Source organism: Thermobia domestica, chromosome 11, assembly GCF_964235325.1.
Source record: "Thermobia domestica chromosome 11, izTheDome1.hap1.1, whole genome shotgun sequence".
Taxonomy (NCBI): domain Eukaryota; kingdom Metazoa; phylum Arthropoda; class Insecta; order Zygentoma; family Lepismatidae; genus Thermobia; species Thermobia domestica.
This window is the reverse complement of record NC_137464.1, coordinates 263842409-263858155: the sequence shown is the minus strand read 5'-3', so window position 1 is coordinate 263858155 and position 15747 is coordinate 263842409. Positions and strand designations below refer to the sequence as shown.

At 35.4% G+C, this 15747-nt stretch overlaps 1 protein-coding gene across 2 annotated transcripts in view; it reads left to right on the top strand.

Annotated features, from left to right (window-relative positions):
• Positions 1–15747, top strand: part of LOC145665030 (eukaryotic translation initiation factor 3 subunit D-like) — a 46177-nt gene that overhangs the window by 29061 nt on the left and 1369 nt on the right. For both annotated transcript variants that reach the window (XM_081732246.1, XM_081732245.1), the window contains exons 9-11: positions 1051–1193; positions 5476–5668; positions 7568–7643. In XM_081732246.1, coding sequence (XP_081588372.1) covers positions 1051–1193; positions 5476–5668; positions 7568–7643 — 412 coding nt within the window. The remainder of the gene's footprint in view (positions 1–1050; positions 1194–5475; positions 5669–7567; positions 7644–15747) is intronic.

The following is a 15747-nucleotide window of genomic DNA, read 5'->3' as shown; positions in this document are numbered from 1 at the left end:
AGAAAGTGATGATACAGTGGTTGATTCATTTATATTGAGCCAAAGTCAATGTGCAACTGTACCATACGTCGCAATCCATCGCTATGAGATTTCCACGAGGCAGACAACAGCATTTCGTTAATTTGTAGTAGAAAAGCTGTGGTGGAGCGTAGTCTGATGCCATCAAAACTCAACAGATTCTGGGAGAAGTTCATTGTGGTCCTTTACGACGATAACTTCACGACGTCACGCGTCATAGAAATGAGTCAACTGCGTAATTTTCGTGTAGGTTGTGCTGCAGTCAATTGTATTATACGGAAATATGCGGCACAGAATCCTGCGCCTATCACACCGACGCGAGCAGCTAGAACCATTTCCCAAAAGGATTCATGATTGTGGCCTGTTTCTCGTACAGGAGCAAACTGTGTCTTCGAAAGGGGGAGCGAATCTTCAAAATTAATGTTGCGTATTACAAGACTCATGTCCAGACTGAAATGTACTTCATCAAGTCCCAGCATTGAGCCAGGTTGACCTGCACCAAGACAAAGCATTTCGACAAGTACCTTCTCTGACATCCTAGTCAGGAGTCCAGGTATAACCCAATGAACTATTGTGCTTTTGGACTTCAATGCGGTGGCTGTCCCATCGTCAAATCCACATCACCAATGGCCTGTGAAAAGTCTGTACAGAGAAGTGGGATGCAATGCCGTGGTCCAGTTACAACGTAGTTTTCTGCAATGGAAAGTCCGATACCGGGGAGTAGTCAATAGAGGTCAGATCGAACAGAACTGGTGGTGGAAACTCGGCATTTCGTAGCTGAGTGGCACATTCATATTTGGCTCGATATAAGTGAATCAAGCTCCGTAAAATATGTATATAGTTTTAGGTTGAGAGTGATTATCCCGAACAAATAAATAAATATTCAAAAGTGGATTTTATGTATTTTTTTTGAAGAACAAGAGATTTTTATGAACAAATTGAAAAGTTTTTTTTTAACCCTTTAGAAATCAATGATATTGTAGAGTATTGAGTTTTTGTTACACAAATATTTTTGATAATATTTTATTTCAGTTGTCCGGTGGCGTTGAATGGCGACAGAAATTGGATACACAGCGTGGTGCTGTCCTTGCTAATGAACTTCGTAATAACGCTTGTAAATTAGCCAAGTGGACTGTCCAAGCCTTGCTTGCTGGATCTGATCAGATAAAGTTCGGGTAAGTGTTGTGAGGAGATCAAATAGAAACTATAGTCCGCATCACCCAAATTTAGCGTGTGGCATCAGCCAATAAGCTGGCAGTGTGCTGTTACTAAACCTTCAAGGAGGAATCTAATCATTCATAATTGATATTGTTCGTATTTGTGGACAATTATGAATAATTAAATTCCTCCCTGAAGGTTTAGTAACAGCGCACTGCGAGCTTATTGGCTGACGGCACACGCCAATTCGGGTGACGCGGGCTACAAGTTCGACAGCAGGAGGTTCCTTAGGAATAGGATTAGGAAGAAGTAATTTGTTATTGCAGATCAATGTTTTTTTTTTCTTATTGTAGTCTCAAAAACAATATTCAAGGCGTCTTTAATCATTTGTAGGAAGTTGCAACAACATTAAACATTCTTACTGGAAGAGTAATTCCAGAAACTATTATGAGGAAATTAACAAGAAAAAAATGGAAATCATTTTATGCAGGGTTCACACTAATCTTGAAAGTCAGGGAAATTAAAATGTGGCCGGGAAAGTCAGAGAACTTCTTCAAAATATTCCGAAAGAGAGAGAAATCTGCTTTGTTTCACAGAAGAGTCTTTTTTTAAAGCTGCCTACAAAACCTAATGAAGAACATTATGTTTGTTGGTTGTAGATAATCAGAAAGACAACCCAATTATGATATCCATATATATATTTACTTTTTTATTTGTGTGAGCATATTCAGAATGCGTAGATATTAAAGATATTGTTAGCGTATAATTATCGTTTGCTACTGGTGTTTTATTGTATTTCAAATACAGGAACTGACTCATAATAAGTATTTTCAGTAAGAAAGTAAGTTTATAAATATATTTCAAAAATAAAATGGAGAACGTTGGACGGCTATGGGGTTGGTGGAGACATTATAATTAATGATATTTTTCTAACCTAATCATAAATGATATTGTTTGCGGTGTCGTGGGTCAGAGAAAATTTATTTATTCAGTCATGGAAATTCAGGGAAATCAATACCAGAATTTCAGTCTAAACCCTCTTAGAGTAATAACTAATTAATTATGTGGTACGGGAAATTATAGAAGGCAGGCAGTTTGTCAAGGCTACTGTAATATATTTATTTATTTATGTTTTTTAATGGCGTTTTAATTGTGTATCCTCCAATATTCCTGCGAGAGAGTGTGAGTCTGATCAGAAACTAAGGTCACAAGGGCGATATTTCGTGGGTTTCGTCTGTTAGAGAAATGAGGAGTGTGCGGTAATTTTACTACCTGGAGTTGGCAACCGTTCATAGTTCCAGTCACCTGCCACCTATTGCGCTTCTTGTAGGTAAACACAAATGGTGACTCGTTTGGAAAACTGCTCTCGCGAAGAAATCTGCTCAGTTATTCGATTTCTGTGGGCAAAACCTGCAACCGCGACTGAAACATACCGGCAGCTGGTAGAGGTTTACAAAAGAAACGGCCAGGATTTCTCACTAAATGGCGGTATCTTCCTTCACGACAACGCGCGCCCGCATACAACCCTGAAGGCCACCGCGCTGTTAAAGCAATTTTGTTTGAACATCATCGGCCACCCTCCCTCAGCCCGGACTTCACTTCATACGAGGAGATGACAAGGTGGGTGAACACGCAAGGACAGGATTTGTACCAGAAGGGAATCTTCAAATTCACCTCACGATGCCACAAGAGCAGCAACCGATCTGGAGACTATGTCGAAAAATAAGCTAATGCATGTACCGTCTGTTGGCCTGTATTGGTTGTATGAAATAATATATACACCTTTCACTGCAGGCTTTGTAACCTTCCTTTCTGATCACTCCTCGTAAGTTCTGTATATTGTTATAAATCTGAGGTCTTCGTCAGGGGTGATTGCTAGGAAACTGCTGTTGTGGATCACATACCTTAATATTTTTCTTACGTTCTGGTTTTATCTTGATTCTGTAGAGCATAGTGGCCTAGTGGTAGAGCGCTTATCTCTGGTATGCGGGGTCCTTGATTCAGTGCCCGGCCAAGTAAGTTTGTGGTGAACAATATCGTGTCCGTGGGTTTTCTCGGGGTACTCCCGCTTACACTTTCTTATTCCATCATTCATTTGTCTTAATCATAGTCTCCCTTAGCCTAAAGAGCATAATCATGGGCACGTTGAACTCAAAAGATTTCATTTTATTTTCATTTTTGAATCTGTAGAATGTAAGAGATCACTTAACGATTAAAATAATAAGTGTGTAAACATGAAACCCTATTTTAAGACTTCAAGAAAATCATCCATTTTGGTAGCAGTGTTTGAAATTCAGGAAAAAACAAATTTTCGTACGACTCTAGTACATCTCTTAAATTGTACAGATTCTAGTATAATTGAAATCTAGAAGAACATTAAGATACGTAACTGACAAAAGCAGTTTAAGTTTTCTTCTAGAAATCAGTCCAGAAAAAAAGCTCAGGACCATTAGTCTCGAAATATTGGAAGATGCTCTAAAAATAGTAAATAAAAGATAAAAAATATATTTGTATATTACGCGTGTGGATTTACTGTACTTTTCTTCATAACACCAAACGCATATCTCGTGAAAGTTTCAAAACTATTAAGTTGTTTTGAAACGTCGAATAGAAGATTGTTTTTAAAGACAGAATTTACATTTATGTTGATCGTTAGAGCTGTCACATCACGGTATTTTCCATTTCCATTTTAACAATTTTCTCATACATGAAAACTAATGTTTGTCGAGGTGGCTATAAATCTGTAAAACCGCGAAAAGTCCTAGAATTTGAGAAGACTGCCATAACTCAAGGAATTTCGAAGAATGAGATTTTATATAAACATTTCAAATAAAAATTCTAAGATGATTTCAGATGTTGAGTGCATGTTTTTTAGTTGCCAACTTCAAACTTAAAAATTAATCTGTGTTTTTCGCTAGTGGTGTGTAAGATATTTGTTTTATAGTTGTGTGCATTATTTATTGCTTTCATTTGTGGAGTAGAATATCATATTGCACAAAATGCAGTTGGATCAACTTGTAAATTCATTTTTGGTACGCCTAATTCCAACCTTTTCCCGTTTTTCTTCCCAGTAATTTTAGTTTTATCGTATTTGGGATTTAAATTTCTTGACTTTCGTCATCTATGCCCATTTAGTCCGTCACGTTGACTCATAATGTTCCTCGGCGATCACACTGTTCAGGGAAAGGGAAGGGAGCGGTCTGGTACCTATAAGTTAGGTAGCACCCCGGCATTTGCCTCGAATGAATGAGGAAAACCTCATTGAGGGTGGCTGGCCTGAAAAATACTTTTACACTTTCTCGACCAGGTTCCCCCACCGGGCATCGAACCTGGAAACGCTCGCACCGAAGGTGTTAGCGACTACGCTACGCGGGGCCACTCGGTTTTTATTGGAGCTCTCTGTCCTGCATTAAATAAAGATAGCTTATCACACAAATGAAAGGATTTTGGAATGCGGTTACTCGTATTTTAACTTCTGTTTTCGTTGTAATGTATTTTAATGTGCAGAAAGAGTTTTATTTCGGAAATGTTTATAAGTTCAGGAAAACTGCTGATAAAGTTACACATCAACGTATGCACTGCATCAATACTTAATGGATAGCCAGACTATTTCATCGGACTCTTGATCACTAAATATGGGATACGTCTATAGATACCAAAGTGTACTTTCAACTTTGTGCTTATAATGCAATATTTATTAATTGCTGTACATTTATAGCTACATATTTGATCTTTTCCATCAATAATTATACATTTGTAATGGTACACTAACGATGATGCATCTCACAAGTTATATTGTTTGTTCTCGTTTTAACATTAATGTGACATTAAAAATGATGCAGAATTTGCAAACAATATTTGTAGTACATGAGTTGAAATGAAATTTTATTTTCTGTCTTTAATCACTTTTTTGCCAGTCTTCCTATGCACATGACAAGCATGTCAGTTTCCAAGTATTCCAAGACCACGTTCAATTCTTCGTGATTGTTAGATAAGTTTTTATAATTATACTTGAATGTTACATATTGAAATGTAAAAGTATGGCGATGTAACAAAATTGTACCAGAAACTATCATATAATTACCAGAAACTATCATTATATTTAGATCAGTACAATTCTCATGATAAAGCCAGTCACATACGTTTAGAACGTTAGTTCTAATAAAATAAAACGCACATAGAACATCAAAAGTCTTCCCTATTGAATGTCTGGTGCTTGCTTTCAACTATTTGAATTGTAAACATCACATGTCTAGGAACGTAAACGAAAACTTATCTAGTTTCATTGTCTTTTCGTAGCTATGTTTCCCGAGCTCACGTGAGAGACTCATCAAAGCACGTGATCCTAGGAACTCAACAGTATAAACCAAACGAATTTGCCACGCAGATTAATCTGAACATGGACAACGCATGGGGTATCCTTCGATGCATTGTGGATATATGCATGAAGCAGAAAGATGGAAAATACCTTATCATGAAGGATCCTAATAAGGTAGGTAGCATCTTCATAGTGTATTACTTTGCTTATATAGGAGTGAGTGGAAATAACACAATTTGTAATACGAGTCTAATAACCGGAAGGGCAAGGGAAATCTTGGTATTCGGAGGTGCCTATAACCGTCTCCTTTAGCCTAACCGGCAGAACCGCGGGACGTAAAACTCAGATTTCATTTTCATTTTCGGAGGTGCCTATTTTGATTGAGATTTTGTTGGATTTTTTTTCTTCCTTTCTTTCGAGCTATATTATTTGGTGTGTGTCAGAAGAATTCAATTAACCGTAACCTAGATTTTCGTTGGTGTCATTAGTCTCGAGACGCACCGACGGGTTTTCTGGGTGATCAACCCGCCGACACGAACCTTTCCTAACCTGAGGAGTAACCTGTATCCTTCAAGGGTATGTTAGCAATCTTATCCAGATCATGGAAACCAGATGTTGTTATTCCAGTTTGTCTTAGATCATACATCATATCCACGATTTTAGCGCTCACGTGCTCTAGTTCATTCTGGTAAGCTCTGGTGCTTCTCAGATTGGTGGATACTCTTTATATTATACCGTATTTGATGTTGCATGTCGTATTTATTCTGTATTGGTGTTCATAAAACCAGATGAAGGTAATTTTTACACTTACATTACCTTTGAGTTTCTTAAATTTTGTATAGCAATATACAAGGTATTTGGAAACAAAAACCTTCGGAAATTAATCCTCATACGAAAACATGAAATAAATCTATATATTGTATTTACGCGATTCTAAGAGACACTTTTTTGTCGATTTTTTTGCCTCCAAAATCAAGGTGCGCAAATTTAGGCCTTATTAGATGGATTTTTGCCAAAAATTGCTATAATATACATACTCATATAATATGATAATGGATTGCTGTGAAACTGACGCATGCAAGTGTTGTATCGTAATTATATTAGGAAAAGAGTACTAGTAGATGAACACGAATATACCGTAAATTCCAGCAATAAGTTCAATGTTTCTTTATTCTTTAAAATCAATGCAGTGTAGGTTTTTTTTTTTTTTTTCGTTTTCAAGGGTGCGTTTTACATTAGAGGATTTTCCCCCCAAATTTTTCCTTAAAAAATTGGAGGTGAGTCGTACATTTGAGGGTGTCTTAGATTCGCGTAAATATGATATATAAAGATTAGTGAGTAATTAATTGATCAACGTCCAAGCCAAACCGCTTAAACTAGAAACTTGAAATTTGGACAGTGCATAGGATTTGTGAATTAAGGTACCATTAAAGAAGGATTTTTTGAAATTCAACTGACATTTCGTTCTTGAGCTATAACAGTTTTTATATCGTTCCGACCAATTTCCAGGGGACTGTAATTCTGAAATAACGCACTTATGTATCCATCTTCTACAAGTTTTTCATATCTTTGGGAAATGAATCTTTACACAATGTTTTGTGATGTTGTTCCGAATACCCTGTATATAATTCCAAAACTACAGAGGAGCCGCGGTGGCTCAGTGGTAGAGTGTTCACCTCTGGTGTTTGGGGCCCCGGGTTCGAGCCCAGCCCCTGCCAAATGAACTTTGTGGTGGACAAACACCGTGTGCGTGGGTTTCCTCGGGGTTCTCCCGTTTCCTCCCACTTTCTTCATTCCACCATATCATTCATTACTTGATCATCACCGTCTCCTTTAGTCTAACCGGCATAATCGTAGGACGTAAAACTCAAAGATTTCATTTCTTTTTTTTTTTTTTTTTTTTTTTTTTTTTTTTTTTTTTTTTTTTTTTCAAAATTACAGAAACAAAATATTCAAAGGAAAAGTTTTTAATCTTTGCATGTCTGTTTAAGTAGCGTATTTACCTGTGATGAAGCATGCTGGAAACAATCATCACAGTATAAAATATGTATTATTTTTCTTCCTCTCTTTCAGCCAATGATCCGTCTGTACGACATTCCTGATAACACATTTGAGTCGGAAGATGAGGAGCCTGACGAAGATGAAAATGGTGAGAAAGTTTATTTATTTATTTATTTTCCTTCATCTTAATTGTATATTAAAATTTCTCATATGTCTGATATTTGTGCTATCGTTAGTAGCATATGTATCAGAGAAAGGTTCCTTTAAATTGACCAATTATAAAGTCTAACAGTAATTTTTTCACAAGTTTGGCCATGTGTTTGATGTGATTATGGAATTAAGAATATGCAGGGCGTGGCAAAACTATTCCTGCCTGAAGTCAGGATGAAACAAGAAGTGCAAACAAAGACATCTCAAAATATTTAAGAACACTCGGTCGAAAAAGTGTAAAAGCGTTTTCAGGCCAGGCATCCTGAGTGAGGTTTTCCTGTGCTTTTCTCATTTATACCAGGCAAATGGCGGGATGGTACCTAACATACACGTCCCAGGCCGCTTCCCTTTTCCTCGGATAGTATGATCGCCGAGACATATCATCCTTCATACATGACGGGCTAACATGGCCATAGATGCCAAAAGCACAGAAATCTAATTCCTAATCCGAATCAAACTATTTACGTAATTCCTATCATGCCTTGTGAAGAATAAAGCGTCTGTGGAACATCATTATCTCACCTGATAGTTTTCCCTAATTTATGTTGTTCTTCTCTTTACCTTTCCTTCGGTGTTTTCGTATGACATATCCTTTTTCCTATAGGAGTAACTTTTCTCATTTTCTTGTTTTAAATCTGATTTTTGATTCAGACTTTCATTCTAAACGTAAATGAAGCGATAGTATTTGAGCACCAATATACTCTGCCAAAAGTTCTTTTTATTTTTTGTCTGTATTTATTTTTATAGACATACTTCATCCTTATGTATATATAGACACACAGTTCATCCTCAGTTATTAAAAACAATGACAATATTTAAAACTTATTGTAAACAATAACAGAGTTCGTCTGCACTCTTTACTGGCGGTCTTGGAGTTGTAAGTCATTCCAACCTGTATGAAACCTCGAATTACAGGAAATAATGAGTCATGGGTCTTAATTTAAGTAGGAAATGATAAATGCTGCTTAATTTAATCCTGGTTCTTTGTTTATTATGCGCGTATTATCTCCATCGCTTTTGTGCTTTATTCCTTCTAGTATCCACGGTTTATAATTTTTCAGTTTTTATCTCAATTTTTTATGCATTGTTTCGCTCGTGTGTTAATTCCTGTTTCAGTTTATTTGTTTTAATGATATTTATGGTTTCATTATGTTTATCCGATACTTATTCCTTAGTATACTTTCGTTTTGTTGTCAGTATCGTGACGGGTGTAAATATATTTAGAGTGGTCCCGGGTTCGATTCCCGATGGGGTCACTCGGACGAAAAAGTATACAATGCTTTTTCGGGCCGACCATGTCGAGTGAGGTTTTCCTCATTCACACCAGGCAAATGCTGGGATGGTACCTAACATATAAATCCAAGGGCTCTTCCTTCCCTCCCCTCGGATAGTGTGATCGCCGAAGGACGTCATCCCTCATAGGTGACACGCTGACGTGGTTATAGATGCCGAAAGCCCAGAAATATAATTTTTAATCCTAAGCAAATATCCTAAATGTTGATGCCTGCATTATAACCTATGTTCAAGTAATCTACTAACAAAGTACCATAGAAGAGGCTGACGTTTTGAGTTGATGTGGATTGCGCTATTCCTCTTTGCCTTCGTACTTAATATGTCTCTATATATACCGGGTGTATCAAAGAGTCCGGAGCCATAGACTAAGTCCGTTAAGTCGTTGGACATAGATGGTTTTCAGTCCAAAATAGTGGAATTTTTTCGAATCGTACCAACTGTTTGGGCTCCACGCTGATTGTGCACCCTATGTTAAATTAAAAAGAAACGTTTGCAGGTCAGCGAAGTCACGGGTAACGTGCACATTGTTGTGTAAAGGAACCTAGAACACTCGAATCCGTTCATCAATGGTGTATTATTCTGCCTTTACGCAGGTTCTGGAACTAACGAAGTTGTTTTTCTTAATTTTCGGTTGGGCCTGGAAATGTTTCTTCCATGTTTCTCGGTTTTCAGCTTCCTCTTTTAAATCCCAATATTTTCTTCTATCGAAGCTCTCTAACTTCCGTAATGTCCAAGTCCCTGTACCATAAAGTCCAATACTCCATATATAGCATTTGACCAACTCCTTCCTTAGTCTAATATTAAGGCTGCCAGTTAGGAGTGATCTTTTCTTGTTGAATGCTTCTTGGGCTATGGCTATTCTTGACCTGATCTCTTTGCTACAGTTGTAACATTACTTAATAAATAATTGAATGTATGCATCTCGTACATTTCTAAATTTCGTCACTGGGTTAGAAAAAAAAAAAAACAGTATCGATTATTAAAAGATAAAAAAAAATATGTTAGTTACTGAATAAAGAGCAGTATATATGTTAGCAGTACATGTATTGACAAAAAAAATATCTTTAGCGCAACGGTATCATTCTAGATTATCCAAGAACATGCAGCAGTGACACTTCCAATGATGACTCTAAGATTATAGAGAATATGATATAAACAAATTAAATTGATTTTTGGAAAATTAATTTTATTGAAGTTAACTGAACTATTGAATTCACAATTATTGAAACTGGGATAACATATAACATTAGGGTGGTCCTTAGGTATATGGGAAAAAATAAATTTTCGAATTTCTTCCGCCGCACCCCCTATTTCTTTTCCTTCGGTAATAGAAACATCATACACAAAATTTCACAAAAATCCATCAACGTTAACCCGTGCCGCAAAGCAGTTGATTTCTGTAAAAAGAAATCCATTTGAATTTCAATGGCACTCGATTTACTATTTGTCAATAAACGTATAATAATTATCACAAATGTAAATAGGACAATGTAAAGTTTTCCTCTGTAATTCAGAATTGACTGGGTTTCAAATACAGTCGGTTGGTTATTAGGCAACAAGCTACAAGCATCATGATCACCGTCCGTACATATAGTACTTATGGTAATGCACAGTGTTATGAACCACTGTGGAAAATATATTTGGATCTGTTTCTCATGCCACTTGCTTCGTTAGTACAATTTACATGAGTTAGAAATCAATCAGCTAATAAATACAAGTAAAAAATTTAATGATAATGGCTGATATTTCAAAAAATTGACAAAAAATATATTTGAATTGTAGATCGACTTAATGATAACTTTTACTTTTTACGCAAGGTAGCTTTTCCACATCCTGGAAACAAGTTTCTATAGTCTTCCATCATCTATAAAAGGAATTGTTTCTGTTCTCCATTTTTAGTTAGAACTGCATTGTGATCTTCCATTAACTTTCCGCTCTTTCCGCTGCGTCATTTGTAAGATGCGGCTTATCAACTACTTTTTTCCCGAAAAGAAATTCATCATTTGTCGACCAACAAACCGGATCAAGGTCTAGAAAACCTGTAGAAATCCGAAACCTTTCGAAGAAATTCTTCGTGTTTCCTATCACAAAATCAGCAATTTCTTTTTCTTCAATATCATCTATTTCACTAGCGTGCAGTTCAAATCGCTTCATCGTTTCATATGAACTGTCACTATTTTTAAATTTTTCTGCTATTTTGTGTTTTGTTCATTGTTGATATTCTCGTCAAAAAATAAAAGTGCTCACACTCCTTTGAGAGGTACCAAAGATGTGAGGAAAACTTCAATAAAGCCACTCTCGACACATCAGAGTTTGAGTTTGTACGTTTCAAGGCTTTTCAAAAATTGTAAATCTTGATGTGGTGAACGAGTTGCACTGGGACAAGAAAACCAAGTAAACCAAGCTTTTTAGAACAGGAAAAGTGCACACTTGACGCAGTCCTTCTTCTTCCCGCTCATTTAATTTAAACTGATTACTAAAGAGAAATATTTTAAAACATCATAAGGTTTTTTCCCATTCACCTTGCCTGATGTACAGCTCCAGGGAAACGAAAAGAAATACCTCCAGGAGGCGTACTTCCTAGAAAAATTATTATAAGCTCCAAACGTTATCTGTAAACTTCTCTGCATTTCTAAATTTTGAACAGCAAAAACTAGCTTATCTTTCTTCATATTGCAAAGAACTGAATTAACACTTCGATTAGAAATTCATGTAACAAAATTGTTGTTGGAATCTCGGCCATTCTTTCTGAACACTTTTAAAAATTGGCACCTCTGGACCGGAAGAAACTTAAACACATTCTTCAAATACACACTTTAATGTCAATTCAAAAATGTGATGCCTACACAGAAGATATAAAAGATATTTTTCTAATTTTTGTTCAAGAAGAATACAAGCTCTATTGATACGTCCAGTATTAGAAGAAGTTGTGTTCCAATGCCTCTGCTGTTGCGATTAATATGTGCATGGAGTTCTAGCAATCAATTTGTAGCGATCAAAAGCCGCAACGAGTAGTGGAGTAATAAAACGTACTTTCCCTCTTCTCGAAGATCCTGTCACTATCTCATCAGAATCTACTCCTTCCATTGGAATTGTATTTTCTGTGCTGTGGTATCCTTGATCGGTATTCTTGCTTTAGACCAAAACATTTCTGTTTCACGAATTGCTAACCGAGCATTCTCTCTTAAAGGTAATTTCACATTCGTATGTTATAAAAGAATGCACCAAGTACTTGTCTGTTGGGCAGTAACTTACAACCCAATATCTGTTCACTCATGTTACAAACGAGGTAAATACCACTACGATAACTGATTTCACTAGATACCGAACACATAATGATCACTTTGTTCATTTAATTCACATGTAATGATACAAGACCCACAATCAAACTTCAATTTCCTAAAAATAACAATTATATCAAAAGATCAATAATATCAAAAGATCATAAATACAAAACGAAAAAACTCAAATACATGTTATAAGTAGTCTAAAATTAGTTAATTTACAATGACAGTTGCAATTAAAAACAAAGGAGAGAATGACTTAGTAGTAACCGATCGTAAAAGATAATTGTTTGGCATTTATTTATTATTTCCAATTTAATTTTGTTCACAAATCTGCTCCAAATTTCTTAAGAAATGGAATTAAATAGAATAATCTAAATCTGTGAATGTATTGCCATCTATTGAGCACCATAGGAAACTACTGAGTTCTAAATCTTATTCCTATAAAGATTAAAATGTCTTTGCGGCACCATTTATCGTTGTCATAACGAACTGAAATTTACAGATAACACTTTTCTCATTAAAAGGAAAAAGATTAAGGGGTGCGGTCTCAGATATACACAACTTGAGAAATAAAGACCACCCTAATATAACATGACAATTGAGATTCATTATTTATTTGATGTCCTGTATACATATGGCAAATCATTGTAAATTAACTGGCAATATTTTTATAACGAAGTAGTTCATGACATTTAAATTATGTACAATAAAGCTAATATTGTTTTATTATCCTCTTGTTAATCTCCTTATTAATTTGTTGACAATTAATAGGGAATACGTAACTACCCTACTTACTCTGGATGTTCTTTGAATTCCTAGCATATGAATTATACTCTATGCTTGGTCCCTTATGAAAAGTTTTTCTTACAACATGTGTTCTATGTGCGTAATGGCATTATTAACAAAGTTCCTAGTGACAGGGTTGAAACGTAAATTCAACATTATTGTTATTCTTTTACAGATTATACAATGACCTAGTCATATTTCCAGGTACATATATATATCTGACGACGGGGTTAATCATATTCCCTTCTTAATGAGGATTACATCTCACTATTATCAATACTACATAGTTCATTTCCTTATGCAAGTTTCTTCAATAATTATAATATTGGACTCAGCCACAAAATTCAGCATAGTACAGACCAATAACAACATAATAATACTTAACCTAATCTAACGTTACCTACCCTAATCTAACTAACTTAATCCTATAATTGATATATTCGTTAGTGTTGATAACAATAGGGAAATTAACTATGCATATATTTAAGGACCAAAGCATAGGCATCATCCAGATTGAGTACAGGGTAGCAAATGAGATATTCTTATTTGTTTATTCCCGTATTCATTTAACTGATTGCGTTATGATTATTAGCTTCCAGCTAATCACAACTGCCTAAGAGTGTTTTTATTAATTGCTTAAACGCTATCAGTCTTCAGTAGCTAATTCATATCAATTATATCTCGGAATAGAGTGGATAAATAATTCATTTTAACTCAAATAGTTAAGTAATCCAAAAGAAGTCATATTCCACGTCAGGTTAACTATAAATTTCAATAATAAAGCTGGATCCAACATTTGAAGCAAAACAAGTTAGGACACGCCCCCCTCATAGCTTGTCTGTGTTTGTGTGACAGGACGAAGACAAATTACTTACTCATAATAATGCATTCTAACTTCAATGTAATCAGAACGGATATACTGACAGTCACTTATAAAAATAAAAATCTAATTAAGTTCATTGGGGAATAATAATCGACCAACTGAAGCAGGATTTATTATAATGTCTCCTTTATTATGTTCGAATTTAGATGATAACTTATTTGAAGTGTCAATCTCATTACCTGTGTTCTCCTTACTAGGTACTTCTAAAATGCAGCATATATTTTCTGCAACCACTTTTTATCACTTTTCAGTTCTATTGTAGCTTCTTTTGCTACAAAATTCTAATTAATTTTGTTAGCACTTAATTGCAGGATCCTAGCTTCTTGAAATCTTCATATCGTAATCGCCCGTAAATCATCGTGCCCTCTCGGGAGCAGACTAATGTTTACATCTATAAACCAATTTTGGAGTACATTAATCCCATTAATTTTAATACTTAAATTCTTTTCTAATCAAAAGAAAACTATCCTCTTTATGTTCATTTCTAATTACACAATTCTCATTTTGTCAAATTATTTATTCTTTCCACTCACGTAGTCCATCCTGTTATCTGATTATAAACATGACTTGTTTTCATTGAAGTTATGTACGATAAACCAAAGGGTAAGTTTCAAAATACTACAAAACTGATTGAATTTACTCTCGTAATTCATCTAAAATGTAATATAAATTTATTATGCTCGTTATTTCTTAGAATTGCTGCTTTACTGCCGTGCATGACTAAATTTTTACATATTAAACATATCGGATTTAGGTCTAATACGTAATGTTTGTTTACATCCGTCACATTTAATTTTCATCATATTATACAAAATTCTATATTGTTCTACTTCGGTTTTTAAACAAAAGAAAAGGCTATATCCCTCCTAAATTTTAATGTTGTTAATAATTACTGGTGTTTATGTCAAAATATTTGCTTATTAATCACAATCGAGCTACTATTCTCAATCGAGATGGCAATATAAGCCTACACAAAACGAACATCTTGTAAACATGTACCCTTGTACATAAATTCCGTATTTAAACGAATAATGTTTAAAAGTAAACAAGCAAAAATTAGCAATAATACATACATTTAATAACAATGAGTGGAATGTTACGATTCGTGGAAAGCACGATCGTAACACAGTAAGCGTCTTTCGTCAAAATACTCCCCAGATATTTGAAATGGTCAACCTCTTCAAGTACTCTTTGTTCTACGCTGACCTGTAAGGGCGTATTTCCACGGGATATTCTCATGACTTTCGAGTTTGATTTTCATTCCATATAGTTTACAAGTGTCAGCTATTTTGTCGATCATCTCCTGTAATCCTTCTTCAGTTCTAGCTATAATAACCGTATCATCTGCATTAATGATCTTGTTAATGATCTGCTCTCCAATCTTGAAATCTACAATTCCCTTTAATGCTTCGTTCATTAAACATTCACTGTAAATGTTGAATAATTGTGGTGACTTACTATATCCTTGTCTGACACCTCTTCCAATTTCCCTCTATTGGTTTCTCCTTCATTCAAGTGCAGCTTGACTCGTCCTATGTACAGGTTGCGAATGAGTCGACAGTCTCTCCAGTTGACCCCAATTTCTTTAAGTATATGCAGAAGTTTCGTCCAATTGACCATGTCGAAAGCTTTTTTCTGTAGTATTTGTATAGTGAGGGCGGCAACGTAACGCTGTTATTAGGTTCAGAACGTGTGATCATATACACACACGAGAATCTCATTTAATCGAATTTGATGGGGCAGGTGGTGCTCTAGTTAAACCGGAATAACTTTCTTTTTTATGTGCAGTAAGC